This window comes from Platichthys flesus, chromosome 17 (assembly GCF_949316205.1).
Source record: "Platichthys flesus chromosome 17, fPlaFle2.1, whole genome shotgun sequence".
Taxonomy (NCBI): Eukaryota; Metazoa; Chordata; class Actinopteri; order Pleuronectiformes; family Pleuronectidae; genus Platichthys; species Platichthys flesus.
The window spans coordinates 8,352,389-8,370,350 of record NC_084961.1 but is presented as its reverse complement, the minus strand read 5'-3'; the positions used below and the strand labels follow the sequence as shown (position 1 = coordinate 8,370,350).

The window sequence follows — 17,962 nt, the reverse complement described above, 5'->3', positions numbered from 1 at the left end:
GGTTTTAACAAGAGGCAAACTGATTCTCCTTTTCAAAAGTCAAACCAGAGGTCGTGACTATTCAGATCATGATAAAAAAAAAAAAATCTGCCCTATGAAGCAAAGGCCCGTTGTCATGAATGATACATAAGAGGAAGTGGCTGATCTACGTGGTGCAGTGGTTCCCAAAAATGTTTGGTCTGGTTACAGCTAAAAACTTGTTAGCGCCCTGAAGAAGGTTACATTTGTATTATTGTTTCTTAGCACGATTACACAAAAACTGCTGGTCAGATTAACAAGTAGCTGCTGTTCTCTCATCTAGGGTTTACTACAAAATTTGGTAGAAGGATGTGGTCCCAGTCCATCTTTCATTTTCGTTAACATTGTTAGAGATGTACTACTGACTCATGCCCATTAAAATCCTCCTTGCACCTTTAAACCCAAGTTCAATCCAACAGCTTCTGCACAAGTTCCTTTAAAAGCAAAAAATAAGTTTCACAATCAGCGTTTGTTTTTAAAAAACAACTTTATTAATACTTTCTCTTTTGTTAAAGCAGAATATATATATATAAAAAGATTTAATCTAAGAGTTATCTTACAGAGCATGTCTTGGCTTTTGCTTCAGAAAACAGAAACAAATTGCGACTTGTACAACGTGAAAATAAAAGTCCTTCCCCTGCAGTGACTGAGCTTAATCAAGTCAGCGTTTTAAGTTTTCCTTTTTCTTACCAGAAAAAAAAGCAAGTCTGTGGAAAGTTCATAATAAACAGTGATGCTGCTACATTAAGGCCAAATCCCCTACAGACAAAACAGAAAACTTCCTTGGTAAAGTGACAATGTTGTTTTTTTTTCTTTTAAATATATAGTATTTTAAATTAAATAAAACGTAATAAGCTTTTCAAAAGTAAAGCAAGTATTGCACAGGCAGATCTCCTAGTACCCTTTAAAAAAATATCAAAAAGAACTCACTAGTAAACCCAGAGAATTAAAGAATATCAGGATTTCAGAGGAAGCAGCTGCTCTGGATGGTTTTGTTCATAAATATCAAAATAAATTGCCTAATTTCTACAGAGACGTGTAAATGAGCAGGAATCTATGAAACCAGGCTCGTTTTGGACAAAAGTGGCAGTAAATCACCAAGACCCGTTTCGAGGTGATGGAGTGTTAGCGAGATACAGCTCTGATTGGGCTCAAATAACAAGACGCCCAAACAAGGCAATGGTGGTCCCATCACACATTATAATACACAGTGCTCCATCCAGAGCGACGGCCGCTTCGCCTCCATATCCATCCTCATTGGCTTCGGAAAAACATTGGACATGAAAAACAGATGAAATCTCAGAAAAATAAAAAAAGCATCTCACTCTGTTAGATCATAAAATTCAGTTCGCAAACAGTTTAAAACGGAAAAAGCTTTAAAATGAAAAAATAAATAATGACTCAGCTATTGTGGAGAGTTTCGCTGGCGTAAAACCCAGAGGTTCAGCGTATGGTTCGGGTTCAGGGGCTAGGAGCCTGATATGGACCAAATAATAAAATAATCTAAAGCATAATTCACAAACATACAAATGTTTCTTTCTGGATCAGATCAACTGATGCAATAATTCGATAAACACGGACAATACGAATCTAATCCAAAATCATACTGTGCCGAGGGATGATGTTTGAAATAAACAAAGGATTTGGACAGAATGATACACAACCAACGGCAAAGATGTTAAGAAACAACTAAACAAAGTCGTCCAGAGCGCAGAAATAATAATAAAGCACTCAAGTCATACACACGCACACAAGCTGAAGGAGTGGTTGATCTTTGATTTTGCTCAGAGTCTCTCTGTGTGATAGTTGCTGGCAGGAAACGCTGAAGGATCAGAAAACGGGTCCTCCCTTGTGGGATCCAGAATCTGCCTGGTCTCAGCTCCAGAGTGCTCAGGATGCAGTTTGGTGTGTTCCTAGGCGGAGTCGTCTTCATGTGTGGTAGATCTTATGTTCGTACTCTGTGGGGGTGCAGGTGTGGGGGGACGCCGGCTCCCTGCGGATGGGTGCTGGGACGCTGCTGTGGTGGTGGTGGTGGTGGTTGTCGGTCAGCGTCAGGCTGAGCAGGCTGGTGCAGGTGGGCAGGTAGACGTGCTGCACGTGCTCCACGTCGCACCGACACACGGGACACAGCTGAGGCAGGAGAGAGAGCAGGGTTAGGATCACAGTGTACTACAGGGACTTTAAAAGCCATAACGGATGCAATTTAGGACGCATGTCAAGTACGACAGAGGTGAGGGAACATGCGAGTCCCATGATTATTTTGCTATAATTAAAGATAATGTGAAGTCGCCTAGGGGAGAATAACCCTGGAAACCCCAGGCCATCATCTTTCTCAGAGTCTAGCTGAGCGGGCTGCTATAAATTCTGACCAAGAGTTAGTAGAATCAATCATAGTGCTTTTAGTTCATAAATATAATCTAACGAGCGATGAGATGGCGTTAATGGACATAAACATAATTATGATCTGGTTAGGTTAGTATGAAATATTTTAACATATTGGAAGAGTTTAAGATTCAGATTCAATTGAAGACTTTTTAACAACTTGAAGAAACCTTTAGCATATTGCATCTGTATAAACGTTCAGCTTCAGAGAACGGTGTGTTCACATGCTTGGTTGGATCTGATACAAGTGATCACTTGTGCTTCGAGACAGATTTTAAGTGGTCCAACTAATTAATGAATACCCTTTAGGGGCCCATTAGCCTTTGGCAATAAATAATAATATGCTTATCCAGGAAATTTTGCATTGAATCTTCTTATGAACTCGTAAAATAAGAATTTATCACACACACGACAAAATGTAAAACCAGCGAGTGCAAGGCAAGAGAGTGAGGGACCACAATCAGTCGCTCTTCAGACTCAAGTCGACTCATTCAGGCAAATTATAAGAAATCTCTCAGGTTATTAAACAAATAATTCTGTTATTATAAAAGAGCACGGTGAGTTAAATCAGGAACACTTGTTCTAATGAGATTGTCCTTTTCTTGTGCCGAGCTTCTACTGACTCATTCGCACGTCTGTAAGCTGGGGTTAGGTTTCCTTGTTGAGTTAGAGGAGAGATTTGCTCGGCTGCTATAATCCCCGCATAAAGACGCACTCAATCTGCTTCCACAAAGAGGTAGGCAACATTTAGCTGATTAAGTGAGGGGACAACCAGGTCAGCAGAGTGTAGGCAAAGCTTTGGCTGTTGCTTAAAGGCCATAAAAGGATGAGAGGCTGTAATTAAAGACAAATCATGCCAAGTGTCTTAAGTCAAGAACCAAACCAAAAAAAACAAAACCTCAAATCCTCTGGTTTTCAAGCTCATGCCTGATTGGCTAATTATATAAGTGGGTAGAGGTGACGTCAGTATGTATCCTCAAGTGCACGGAGAAGTCTGTAGCCTCACCTGAAGCTGATTTGCACACGTCTGGCAGCAGACCATGTGGCCGCAGGGGCAGAACGCCGCGTCGATCTCCTCCTCGCAGCACAGCATGCACAGCAGCGCCTCCCGGAGCTTCTGCAGCCTCTCCTGCAGCGCTCGGCTCTGCTGGCAGCTGCCACAGTCCAGCCCCTCGTCCTGCTGGTCGTCCCGGCTCGGGGAGTTCGGGGGGGACGCACGCTCGCCGCTGCCGGAGCGGGACACCAGGTCCGAGACGCCCGAGTTGTAGAGCGTGCGGCGGGCGTGGTCGTACACTTCCTTGGAGGTGCGGCGGATGTCGAACACGTATTTCTTGCCCAGGTTGATGTTTTCGTTGAGGAAGAGGGAGGCCAGGTGGCCCTTGAAGTCTCTGCTGTACTGCATCATGACTGCGTTTGTTACCGTGTCACACCTGGAAATGAAAACAACAATTCATCCATTAATGGCTGTAGTTCAGACGTGACAACTTGACCTTGAATCTGCAGCATTTGTCCCAGTTCTTCCTTCACTAATGGATCTCCCTTATATCACTTCCTCACTCACTGCAGTGTGTGTGTGTGTCTGCCTTTATTTAACATCCCCCTCGCACTGTTTATACAGATGACACCTCATGTTTGTGCTGTTGCCACGTTCACCAGTGGGAGAAACACTGGACACTTGTTTCTGAGCAAACAGCTGAAAAAAATAAAAACTGAGCTGAAGCCCCTGCGTGAAACCAAAGCCGTGAGCTGTCTTTTGTATCTTTTGACTGAGCTCAGCCATTTGAATTGTCCCTGCTCAATGCAAATTGGACACAAGCGCTCGCGTACACACTATGGAAAGAAAAAGGCGTTCCTGTTCGTTTTCAGTTAAGATTGTCATTTGCGAGCCACAGTTCCATCAGGTCAAGGGCATGTTTTCCTGTGTCCCACTTTGCATGAATGTGAACCATAAAAAGAGGACAGGGGACCAGTTAGTGGCCCAGCACAGCTGCATAAGGTCAGGGTTTCCCCCACATCTCGTTATCTACGAGAACAGACGGCAATAAACTGCTTCCATTCTTATTACAAACTGTGGCTGGGACATTCAAATTTAATTTTATCATCTTTGCTCACCTCATGAGGTGAGCTAAAGTCAACTGACTCCAACTGTCTAATCTCAAAGGCAGTGTTGATTTATTGGAGGGCAGAAACGATGCATCAGAGAGGATGAGAATCACTGATCTGGGGTCAAATGCCAAACGTCACCTGTAGAAGGCGTGCGTCTCTGTGATGGCCCGGTACAGACCGCTGGCTGCCCGGTTACTGATGAGCTTGAACAGAAGCACCACGCTGTCGTTTGTGTCCTTGGTGACCGTCAGATACACACTCTTCCCCGACTGGGTGGCGATCTGAATGATGGGATAGCTGACTCTAAAAAAAAGAAGCACAAAGAGAGAGGATTGTGTAAGACAAGAATTAAACAACTTGAAATCCATCACTTTAAAACAGGACGACAAGCCGGAGGTTCGAACCTGTTGACTAAACTGAAGTCCTCCTTGCAGATGGCGATTCCCTCGGGGCCGACTCCGATGGCCATCCGCTGGCCGTGCGCGTCCCGGGCCCAGTGCCACTCCACGCCGTAATGCTCCAGAGAGGAGACCAGCTGCAGAGCCTGATACTCCACCGAGCCCGGACTCGAACCTTCCAGAGCTTTGTGTCTGGATACCACACTGCAGCAGGGGGAGAAGAGACGATCCGGTTAAGTATGATTATATAAAAAGGAACATAGATTGTGACAGGTGGGTTATAAAAGCAGGATACATGTAAGACTGGTGAGTTTTTGGTGGGAAATGCACCACAGCACATATGCATACACCGTATTGATCCACAGCTGAAACAAGATTCTACGAAAGTTATAGAATTCAGCTACTTGGGGAATTCATAACATTCCCCTGCATACATAACAAGCTGGGGTTAAGTGAAGGTGCAGCAGTGACTGGCCGTGCCTGCTGTCTCAAAACAGCATATGGATGAAGTTTAGTGTAGCGTGTTGGGCAGATGGGGATTGATAATGTATCATTTAAGAAGCGGAACATTTGAGGAACAGCGCCAGTGGTTCCAGAAGGCACTTCAAATGGAAACGCTGCGGATGTTCCTGGATAAAGGCCCAGACACTTGAAGGCATGAGAGGCGCTGCTGCGGAGAGGGATGTGGAGGGATGAGGCAAAGTCTGAGGAAGATCCCGGTAGATTCTGGGGGCGGATCCGGTCAAAGGGGCGTATCGGAGATCTGGCTAGTGTCTGTGTGTGTCTGTGTGTGTCTGTGTGTGTCTGTGTGTGTGTGTGTGTGTAATAGCTGTCAAACAGGATTCACACACACAGTCTTATCTAAAATCTGTCACCTCAGATATAAACCTTTCTCTGGCTTACAAAGCAGACATGACGAAAGACTGTCCGTTCAAATCGGGTACCTTTTCAATACTTCTTCTAAAAAAATGTCCTTATCTTGATCACCAGCTGGCACTTTAAACCATTCATGGCTCATTGCTATGATCCATTATTTCCTTTTCATCACGTCTTTATGGAGCGGACTCCTGCGCCGCTCAGAGAGAGTGAGGGGGCAGAGCGCCAGGGGAGCCGACAGTGAAAAGGTCAGGTTCCAATGATTGGCCAGAACACGTGCTCCTATATGAGCCATCAAAAACCCTTTTCTACATCCGGTCTACTTGTGTGAATTAACCCAATTAACATCAATACCTAGGAATTCAGGTCACTGATGTTTGTATTGATTGATTGATTATTTATTTATTTATTTAAGCCTCGGAAAAAACACTTACAATGGTGCCGAGGGTACAATAAAGAGTAAAACATTGAAAAATAAATAAATAAGAATAAAATAAATATGCATTTATACATACAGCAATACAAAGTAAAAGGTCACAAATCAACCCTGAAAATTGCAGTCAGATGAGGACAAGAAGAAGATCCTGAGTGTGGAGGGGTTCTGACCGTTGGAAAGGGGCTTTGTACCTGTTGATGGTGGCAGTGCTGGGCTCCTCTCCACACAGCTTCGAGTAGCAGTACTGCGCCGTGTTTTGGTTGTAGTCGCCGAACTCCGCCTGAGCCAGGAGCGCGCTCAGCTCCTCCGCTTGTTCCGAGCCCATTCGTAGGTGACCGTTATGCAGGTCCTCCTTCACGTGCATGAAGAAAACGTGTCTGGTGGAGAGAAAAGACAACATAAGGATCTAAATGGAACACTTAATGATTGTGGTATATTACGTTTTAACTAAACTACAAAACACACAAACGTGTTTTTCCTCCAACCAGTGTTTCATGTGTAATGGTTGAGGAGTCACGATGTCTGGGGGCAAACACTCCAGCAGCTGGTCAATACAGGGTAGAATTTCACCAAAGACAGCAGGTGTGTGTGTGTGTGTGTGTGTGTGTGTGTGTGTGTGTGTGTTGCAGAAGGAAAAGGGCAACTGCGATATTTGTTCAGTTGTCACAGTGGCTCTACTTTCGCTTCTTCAAACTGTTCCTCAAAACACACAATAACCGCTTCCTATGTAACAGTGAATTCACTATAGAATCTGAAAGTGAGAGTTAAGAAAGGGAAAGACGATACAAGACCAGCTCACATTTTTCTGCTGTAGAGATAATTAACCTGATGAACAACTGAGCATGTACAGTATCTGCTGAGTCACCACAGTGCAATGTTGAGGGTTACAATTCCCATTTAAAAGGCAAACCAAGTTACGAATGATCTTATTTCACCAGACACAGGGAAAATCTCCTTTTTCATAATAATGCAGGTGTATGAAGCGATAGTCAGGGGGGAATGGTTCAAAGATTAACAGTGGTCAACAAGCTTTTGTTGTTACTTGGGATGAAGGATTCAAAATCGGAACAGTGAGTTCTGGCGTGGCCAAGAAAAACATCTAAATTCTCAAAAAACCAGAGCCACGGCACATCGGGGCCTTTCCATTGTTTTGACCAGGAGATGTGAGGAATTCTTTCCGCCAAGCAGCAGGAGACGAAACGTTAAAGGAGAAACACCCTGACCGACTCCTTGCATCATGAGGAGCGTTGAACTCTAGTAACCTGGACACCTGACCTGTGACACAGTAACCTAAGGAGATTGAACAGGCACCAACCTGCTGAAGGAGACCAGCTGCTGGTACCACAAACCTGCCCGGCAGCTTTCTCCCTGCTGGCGTCGATGGTGACCAGAGATGTGTCATTTTAAAACCATGACATCATTCAATTCCATTCTCTGTCGTCTCTCCCATCAGCTAAAATAACCAGTGCAACTCATAGTGACATAAATAAACCCCCGACCACACGTTGTAGGCTCTGCATCCATAATCATTCTGAAATCATCTATTCACGAGAATTCATCTCTCTGACCTCAGCATCCTGTGCTGACAGGTTTTGCTGTGACTATTTGAAACCACCAGAGACCGAAGCAAACTGTCTGAAACCTTTCAACACAAAAATCCCCCTTGGGCTCCTGTTCTCTCTGAGGCACGATGCAAAAAGAGACATTTGTGCAAATTAGGTCACATTGCAACTTTAGGACATTTGCTTAAAAAGGACATTCTGAGTGGACGTAGCACACATCCTGCTGCTCCAGACTCTTGAGGGAGCTGAGCTCCCCTGGTGGTTGAAAACACACGTGTGTAGTGTAATCCGCTTCGGTGTGCAACAACAACACGGACACGCCTCGTCCAACGCGCACATTCACTTTGCTTCCATGGAGCAACAACCGAGGCGCAGGCAGCTGTGAGGCACACAAACAAAGTCGGTTTACACCACCCCCGATCAAGCCAGACCATAACAACGGAGCTCCATGGCTGACGAGCCTCAGGCATAACAAACAGCGCTTTGATTTGGTGTTAAACATCCCATTCCCCTCAACACACTCACACACACAAACAATGCCCTCTATTGTGTCAGGCCCAGCAGGCGTCATGTGACGGAGCGCTGCCAGTTAGCTACCTGCCTGATGAAAACAATAGAGCCGGCTGGACTGGGAGTTTGTTACAGGGCGCCGAGCGGGAGTCACTATAGGGCAAGCAGCGGAGGTTACTCTAGTTCAGACAGGGGATTGATAAGAGGTTAAGATCGGTCACTGGGCCACTGAGCAAGGCATTAAATCTCTTTAAATGTTTCAAGGCCTGTTAGTGTGGCGCTGTTGATTCACTCCACCAGTGAGCTGTGACCACGAGGATCAGATCTGTATTTTTCGCCACTGGGTCTGGGGAGCGAGACACCTGAATCCTGCGTGACCCAGTGTTGTTGGTTCACACATGCGTGTATAAACAGGTGTAAGTGTTTTCCAGAATTCCTCCTGTTAGGTAAACATCTATTACCTACGGAACGGTAACACGGGTTAACAGACTTGTCTAGAGGTAACTCTAGTACATCGATAGCCAAGGGCGTAGGAGAGGCAGCAGATCTGCACCTGACACGAGGAAAACATGACTGACAGCAACAACCACGAGTTCAGGTCCAGAGGCAAACAGCATATTTCTACTGTTTCTGCTAAACAGCTGCAATTTAAAACACGCTGTAACATACATGGGTTTGTCAGGTTGATCTAAAACAATGTACTTCTATCTCCACTTGCTTCTCCTCTATATTAAGCAGGGAGCTTCTCAGACACCTGTCCGAGGATCATCTGCTCAGGTGGCGTTGATAAGCCTCAGCACCTGTCGAGCGCGGTCCCACGCTCGGGACATCAGAGAAACAAGTGTCCACAAACGCGTGTCTCTGAGGCCAAATATCGAAAAACAACTTTACTAATAGCCTCATCCAGAAGTGACAGGATGTGTTAAAAAAAAAAAGGATCTTTATAAACCACTCAGGGTTTCCAGAGGGCCGTAACCAAGGTGACAAGCCAGGAGAGAAAAGAATGAACACATGACTCCTGTGCTCAAACAACCAGGCAGATGTTGCAGTGAGTGCAATTCACTGTGACTCACGCCAAAGGGACCAGGCTCCACTGAAGAGCAGGACTTAAATCTGCCCTCGTGCTGTGACAGATCTCACTCATTAGCCTCCTTTCCACAGCCTGTTCAAGGCGGGACTGTTGCTCCTTTGATCCGCTTTGACTCTCTGCACAACACCTTGTGAACATGGCATTTTGTCATTCAAAATTCTAAGCGTCTAATCAGTTTCCGCTTACAGATGAGTACAGATCCGTAGTGGAGTCAAAGTGAAACCTTTTCTGAAGTGTTGCAGGTCCCTCCTCAGTTTGGTATTGTTATTCTTACGTAATTAAGTCAGTTGTATTTCCCTCCCCCTATACACAGTTTGTCTTTGTGCATGTTAGCGACGGTCCAAATGTTTTAATCACCAAAACCACACAAGTCAACCACTAACCATAACAAATGTCTCATCCATTAAGTGTTCGACCTCTATTGAGACTTTTAAAACTCGACTGAGGCCCAACTGCTCTGAGGCTTTGAACTGTCCATTCCTGAATCTTACTTACTTGCTTTTAGCCCGTTTAATCCGTTTGTATGCCAAAGGATGGACTCATTCTAAGTTTACTTGCTGGCTCTAACTATTCTATGACTTTGTTTTTATCTTCTCTCATTCTATTGTTATCCTATTGACTGCCTAAGCTTTGATGTTGCAGCAGAGCGGTATCTATATATAAATGGGGCTAATAGCAGCTATCAGACCCCCCCGCTGTGTGTCATTATTTTTGACGAGGATGTTGTTATAGTCTGCGCTAGTTATTCATCTAGCTATCATATAGTATTACGCAAAAACAGCTTAACAAATCTATATGAAACTTTTGGATGGGGCATGACCTCAGGAAGAACCAGTTCAAGTTTGGAACAACAGGGAGATCCAAATAAAAGTCTGGATCCTGATTGATTAGTTTCTAACGGGGACTGCTCGGGTATTTGCTCTCTGGAGTGACGATCCACAGTTTCAAGGGGCCGACATACGTTACTAGTGCGACATGTGCAGAATGTGACTTGCATCACTACGGAGTCATCTGTGAAAAGAAAGCAGTGCAGTCATCAGAGCATTGTGTTGTTCCCGTCCTCGAGCCTGGCCCTCGCTAACACACCAGACACACAGACTGAATGTCAGGAAGTCTCTGCTCAGACCAAAGTCTCCTGTACCACTTTCCCCGTTTCACAGTGTCTACACCTCCTCAACGCTTTGTCCTGCATGGAAATCAAAGGCTGAGTCATTCACAGACATAATACTGCTGCAGATGCCAGCAGAGCACGGGAGATATAGACGCTATTCAACACAGTGGCTGAGGAGGGGGAGAGTGTTGGGGGGACCATGTGGAGAGCTGCAGCAAACTTTGAATACTTGATTGCCTGGCTGAAATAATTAAATTAAAGTGGGCCTGAAGACTGAGAAAGAATATCTGAAAATAGGTCAGTGGCTGCAGAGCTGAGCTAAAGGGGATGATGATCATTTCTTCTTTACAGTCTTTGAACCGTGAAACTCCAAACACCAAAATATCCCAAACGGCCGAGTTTGTGCATTTGACACAGACTCAGATGGGAGCGTATTTGCAGTTTCTTTTAATAAAACAATGTGGCTGAAGCAAAGAAAACCTTTGAGTAAGTCAACTAAACTCTCCGCCCGTCTGTAAAACCAAACTCTGTTTCCTCTCAACGCCGGTGTGTGTATATCCACGGCAGTAAGTCAGCTGGCTCACCGCACACAAGAACAAAAAGTCCCCGCAAAGTGAAACCTAAAACCCCTGCCTGGAGACTGCCGCTCATCCAGCCAATCAACAGTCACATTTCAGACCTCATCGGCCGTGCTCTGCACAATGCGATTTGTAAGCCAGTCAAATGACAAACTGCCAAGGGCTGTGTGCTGTGAGGTTACTAGCGGTCAATGAACTATAGTAAACCCTGCTGAACGTCTTCTTTGAGTGGGTGTGGCCTGACAGGAAAGTGAAGAGACTGAAATACTTGCCGAAGCTTTAATTGTGTTATTCAGCAGAGAGTTGTAAAATGGTAATTCTAAGCACTAAAGATAACATACAAGGCCTGAGAAGTACACAGCTATAAAACAAAGAAGCCGTTTGTATGATGATTGCCTCTGGTAACTGGCAGTGGCTTTGTACTGGAGGGTAAACTGGTGATTAAAAACCAGCATCTGTCCCTAAGTTCAACAATTCGGCTATTCTTGGGCAAAGGCTATTAATATGTCTTCAGAGAAGGCAAAGCGGTTACTCGGGTTCAGAACAAATGACGGAAGAAAGAAATTAATGTGGAGGCTAATTATTGATGGGGGAGAATGCAAATGTGTCAGGTGTAAACTTTGCTTTGATTTGATTTTGCCAAATATATTCGTGGAATGTCTGCATTTTGTGCCAGAGAATATTCTCTCGTCAGGGTTTTTTACATGGCTAACCAATGCAAGTTACAACTACTTCATGTTGTAAGCTTCTTTTGTGCAATGGCCAGTTGTGCTGCACAGGAATTGGTGTGCTTGTGCAGTAAAATGAATCACCCTTCATGCAAACTTGGTGTTACATCCATGCAAAAGTCTACTATTAAAACGTTTCTCAGTTTGTCTGTTCAACAAACTCTATATAGTGTTGGAACCTATCCCACCAAGCACAAGGAAGGCAAGGAAAACCCCTGCACAGATCAATAGTAGGTCACAAGGCCAACACAAAGATAGGAAAATGGATAAGTCTCCATCCCCCCACAACGAGCATGTCTTTGGCCTGCGTGGTGAAAAAGACTTGCATGTGATCGCTGGGTATTTAAATTTGAATTTTGTCTAATAACTTTATATTTTACTTCACGACAGTATTAGGTAATGCGATCTTCATGTGGAAAGAAAAATATATTTTTGATAAACTCTTGCTGAGATGCAACAATTAAAAGGAGTAATGATTGAACTTGTTTGGTTTGGCTGCAAGTTAAAGATAAGCTAAGCCCCAATAAGGGGTAAACAGGTTAACAATTGGGACCTCTGATAAAGCCTGTGCTTCAAGTTGTGCCCTCCGAGGGTATCCAAAGTTTGCCTGATCAGAATACTAAATACGAGGGCTAATGAAGGGGAAACATTCAAATTTAAACCAGGAACAACCCCCATAGCAAGTGGTGTTAAATGGTGCAGATAAGATGTTGTTGAGGCCCTCCGATCAGTCTCCCTTAACCAATAAAAAAAGTTTCCTGTAACAAAAACTCAGCGGATACATCTTGGAAAAACAGATGATTCCAAATCAGATGTTTTATAAAACAAAAAACATCATTAAGCTTTTGGAAGCAACTTGCAGTGAACAAACTATCTCAAACTTCTGGAAGGTTTGAACAGAAGAGGAGAAAAAGTCAGGTCAAGAGTCTACATTTACAATAAGGAGAAGTTCAAATAGAGGTTTGAAGGAATGAAGCACAGAAGAAAGGGGCCACATCATGAATTTGATATGAACTGCACTTTGGTTGTGTACCATAAAATAATCTTACCAAATCCTTTATAGGTAACATATTAAAGATTGAAGACAATCAGACCAGACTGTGTGATATCAGCAGTCTGTGCCACTCTGCTGTTTCAAATACTATGAAAATGTGACTGAGTCTTGATAGGATGCTTTCCATTTATAGCAAAAGTCGTCCCTACTAAAGAAGAGAACTAATTAACGCAATGTGTTCAAACAGTCAGCTGCATGTGAGCAACGACACTCAAGTGAACTGCAGGGCTTTACGTGGCAGCGCAGTTCACAGCTGCTTATATAAGCAGCTCTGTTCGCTCAGTCCAGTGCAGGTTATGTAATAACCCCTATAAGGAGGGTGTAGATGGGGCCCACCCCTCATCTCAGCAGAGAGTTGTTGCACCATAAAGGCTCCTTTGCATTACCCTATACATTGCTAAGAACCTCTACTCCAGCCCTGACACACTTAGTAATTACTGAGCTGCAGAAACATGCTCCACTGTTTTGTCGAGTGTGTGAACTAAGGTTTCAATGACTCTTAAACTTGTTTACCGACTAAGATTATCTTTAACTTTGCTTTCCACTGTAAGTATAACACGCCTGCTATGAAAACTGAATTTTCTTCATGCAGGCATTAGAATATATCTGAATTAAAAATCACTGAAAACTGCCTGCAGGCATGCAAGTAACAGAAATGTGCAAAAAAGGAAGGTTTTCTGCATGTGTAGGTGGTGAGGAGAACTGCCTGCCTGGGAACATGCCTGCAGTCGGAGCAACTTGTGTGCACGCCTTAAGTAGGTCAAAGGTGAGAACACAAGATTTAAGGGGGAAAGGACCCTTGCAGATCCTCAAAGCACCGATTTGATTTAAAAACATGATGATTGATGCATAACATTAAATACACATGAGTAATTCAAAGAAATATCATATACATGTATATTCATGACACTTGTAAAGGCAGTATAGTCTCCACTATACGTGTGCCGCTTGCTGTCCACAGTTAATATCTTCCCCACATTTCTAAACTCTGAACCCAGTGCGTTTTCTGCCCCACCACTTTAATGAAATCACATCTCATGAAAGCTGCCAAAATGAGCAGACAACTAGAAATAAGTGCCATGCGTGAAGATCTATTCGCAGCGACTCCACGCAGCCCTGCCTGCCACCTCACATCTTTATCTCACCTTTTTCCCCCCGCCCGACACCAGCCATCTGTTGATAACCCCTGCTAATCTAGTGGAGGTCAGAGCACAGCCTGCCAAGTATCCTCCCCCTCCGCCGCTGCCGCTCACTTTCTTCTTCTTCAAAAGGGCTGCCAAATATGGGCCCGTGTATGAAGAGATGGAGAGTGAGATGGGGGGGACAAGGAGGAAGCTTCAGGCCGGGACAGTTTGTGTCTAACAGAGATAAACAAATTGTCTTTCTTTGCAAGATGGAGCGAGGTTGATATCTTTCCAGCGAAGAGAGGATGGGACAAAGAGCTGATGGTGGTGGGCAGTGGGTGAACTCAGGAGAAGACAAGAGAGCCGGCTGGAATGCCAGACAGAATCCTGGCCAGGGCAGATACATGTCAGTTTAATGAACAGCACTCGAGGCATGCTGTGTGTGTGTGTGTGTGTGTGTGAAAGTGTGAGTGTGAGTGAGAGAGAATGAGGGCGAGAGCAGCGTGGCCGAGCTTAAAAAGACACCAAAAGATTTCCCCCTCCGGTGTGCCTGTGCTTCAGAAGCAATCCTCCAGCAGCAAACACGTGTGACACTGCCTGGAGGGAAAACAAGATCTGCAGCATCACACCAGATACACAAGTTTCGTCTTTTTTTATGCACAGGCTCTGAGGGCAGCAAGCGCACCAACTACTTATAACTTAAAAGACAAGTGGGGCTGGGGGATACGGAGTCTGGATCTCGTGTTGTTCTGACTACGAGCTTTGTGCTTGAGTCGATACGGCACAGAGAGGGGAGATGTGCCTACAAGATGTTACTTGTTATGCAGAGTCTAAAAGCCAAAAGAAATACAGCCAACATATTTCAGCTGCACATTCATTTCCTGATACCTCCAGAAACGATCACAACAATGATTATGAAAACCAGCTGGAGCAGTAACTCGTGATGGTGACATACTCCTGTGAAAACAAAAACCTTGACAACACCCTGCACCGAGCCTGTGGCACGGTTTCCAAACAGCATCTGCACTAATGTCACACCGTGGGCTGTGCTTTTGTTGGGACAAAAATGGCCACAAAACAATCGACGCGACAAAAAGAAGCACGACAGAAGCTATCCCCAGTTGAATGGGGGCAGAGGCAGAGGTCCCTGGCTGTCACACAGAGGGTCCCCGGGGGGGGTTGGCCTCGGAGCAGCACAGTCCCAGAGCTGCTGGATCACATTTCCTGTCTGGTGCAGCTTCTAAATGACCTGTAGTAACCCCGGCAGGGCTCAGCGAAGAGGTTACTGCAGGGCGTTCCACTGTACTGGAAACAAGTGATCAGATTATGCCCTGGGAGCTGGCTAACGATGGCTTTGTTTCGCTAGCATGTGTTCCTCATTGCGTGTAATGTGAGGCCACAAGGAAATAAAACAATAGACCGCATTTAATTAAAGAGGTGACAGGCGGCTCTGCGGGGGAGCTGCTGTGTATGTTTCAATAAGAGGAAGCAATTAAACACAACTGTATTTGCTAATTTGTTCCATTTCCTTGAAGGGGAAATATATGAATGTTGTGTCAAACCGTCAAGACTTATGTGACAGTTTACATGCTGCGCACACACAATGGCCTTGCAGCGCGTGAGGTGGGTAAACAAACCTCGTCTGTTCCTGCAGAATGAGATGGGGCTCCACGAAGAACTTGACCCGCAGCCTCAGTCGACACGGCGTCACGTTATCCATCTGCTGGCATATGCGGTTCCTCAGATTCAGCCACAGGTTCTCCCCTTTGCTGCCGGTGAACTGCAGCCCAAAGTAGTCCACTTCAATTATGCCCAACATTCTGCAAACCTGGGGGGAGACGAGAGAAGGGGGTCACAGAGTTGGGTTTTAGACAAAGTGTGCCAATTAAACAGAAGTGTTGTAAGTCACAGAATCCAATGTGCATTCAAAATCGTTTCATTTCTATAACAACACAAACCTGCATTGCCAAGGTGAAAAATTGGGTAAAGACCTAAACCACTATGTCCACTTTTGTGTCTCCCACTTCAACCCTTACCATTTCTGTCATGTACTCCAGTCTGTTTTAAGTTAGCTTCTCTGTTAGTGTTTTTAACTTTTACTCGTAGTATCATATTCTAACCCACCACAGAATTAGTTTTTTGCTTGGTTCATCAGGTATGTTTAGTGTATTTTCATGTCATGTGGTCGTACTATTGTTGTACTCCATGGGAAAGGGTTATCATTTTAACAGAAAATATGTTTTTCCATTTGGTTTGTCAGAACTAATGGAGATCAGCTCCAACGACATTCATGGTCGCTGCTTTCCAATAAATAAATCACAAGGCAGATGTCGCTACACCCCACGGGCTACCAAATCTCTTTAAGAACTCTAAACCCAATGGTGTGGAGACGAGTGAACGGAGACATATCGGATCATTTAGACAGCTTTTCAGATCCTGAAACAGTTGGCTGCCTCACAGCGACACAGAACAACGGGTAGAGCTTTGGGATTTAAGAACAAGAAATGTCCACACACCGGTCGAGGCTCCTACAAACTTTTTAATTACTTCCCAAATAACATTTCGACCCTTCTCCAGCTAAATCCTAATGTGTGGGAGCCTCAACTATCACGTCCTTGACTGAGATAGTCCAAGTCACTGGAACGGCGGTGAGATATCAACAAGAATTCCTGAACAGCACTTGTGTGTTTCTCAGAGGAGAGAAGTGCTTTGACCACTTTGCTCCTGTGGATTTGATGCTGCCCTCACACACACACAGATAAAGGCATATTCCTCGGCTAATGATAGGGTGCAAGTGAACTTGTTGGAGGATGATCTCCTGGGGTTAAATAAATAAATAAGGGGGCTGAACAAACCCACAATCCCACGCCTTCCCTCACCCAGCAGAGGCCATTACATAACTGCTGTTGAGCGTCTGCAGGGAGCCCGGGGGCTGGGATAGAGCTCATTCATACCCAAGGCAAGTTGGGGATATGGCATGCATACGAAATAGCTCCGCACTGTATTAGCAGGGGTTGGAATAAACAACTGAAGGCAGCAGACGAAAGCAGGGTGGGTGGGGGGGGGGGGGGGGAACTTTTATGCAACATAATGCATGAACATAGTTAGAAGGGAGTGAAAAACAGAGTGTGAGAGGGGGAGGTTCAGTGAGTGGAGGAGGATGCGAGCCTGCAGAAGAATGAACTCTAGTAACCTTAACAAAGCCGCCAGCCTCTGAGTGAGCTGTGCAAGAAGAGGTCACTTTATCATCAAAACTTTTCCTGCATAAATATATATCATGTCCTATTTTTGGGGGGAGCATGCATTTTTAAAGGTTAACGTGCAGATGCATGAGTTGTTTCGGCTCATCGTGAGAAAGAACATTTTGTTTCCATGTGCAACAAGCATGTGTGGATGTTTCTGCTCAGAGACGAACTTCACACCGATTATTTTGTCAAGCAGCGATAAAGTAAACTACTTCAAACGCTAAGCAGCATCCGTCTCCTCGTGTTTACTTACTGTGATAAGACACAAACAAACAAACAAACAAACAAGATAAAGTTGATGGCTATTGAATATTTTAAGTTGAGTAAAACAAACAGCCCCTGACAGCGTGATAACACGTGAATGAAGGCGACAGGTTTCGCTCACCTTATTCAGACAGTCTTCACCGTTCGCCTTGCCGTCAACTTCCACTTCCATCACCACCGAATCCGGACGAGTAACGTGGCAGAGCATCTTATTTCCCCGTCCCGCGTGTCCTGTGTCGCTCTGCGGGTGTGTGAGCCACCCTTCTCAAACAGTCCCACAATACTCGAACCTTCTTCACTTAAAAAACCCCTTCATGGATCCCTCGTCACTTTCTCACTCTTTCCCTCCGTGTGGCGAATCCTCGGCCACCAGCTGTAGCCTATATCAATGAAATGCCTCGCTCGGCGCCGCCCACTCAGCAGCGGACCAATCGGCGCCGGTTTGATGGAATCGCTGCGGCGTGCGAGCCAATGAGAAGT

General features: G+C 44.9%; 1 protein-coding gene across 1 annotated transcript; it reads right to left on the bottom strand.

Annotated features, from left to right (window-relative positions):
- Positions 1-486: 486 nt before the first annotated feature.
- Positions 487-17,847, bottom strand: mylipa (myosin regulatory light chain interacting protein a). The gene is made up of 7 exons (XM_062409992.1): positions 17,604-17,847; positions 15,611-15,801; positions 6,408-6,593; positions 4,911-5,108; positions 4,645-4,809; positions 3,407-3,830; positions 487-2,148 (listed from the first exon to the last, which is right to left on the bottom strand). Exons 1-7 carry the CDS (start codon positions 17,688-17,690, stop codon positions 1,948-1,950), a joined length of 1,452 nt encoding a protein of 483 aa, XP_062265976.1. The 5' UTR covers positions 17,691-17,847; the 3' UTR covers positions 487-1,947.
- Between the last annotated feature and the right edge of the window lie 115 nt (positions 17,848-17,962).

Bases quoted from the DNA above. Each gene is read 5' to 3' on its own strand.
- mylipa (XM_062409992.1), bottom strand. From the start codon at position 17,690: ATGCTCTGCCACGTTACTCGTCCGGATTCGGTGGTGATGGAAGTGGAA. The intron at 15,802-17,603 runs GTGAGCGAAACC...GTCTCCCCCCAG, and splicing joins GTGAAGACTGTCTGAATAAG to GTTTGCAGAATGTTGGGCAT. The intron at 3,831-4,644 runs GTGACGTTTGGC...TTTCATTTCCAG, and splicing joins GAGACGCACGCCTTCTACAG to GTGTGACACGGTAACAAACG.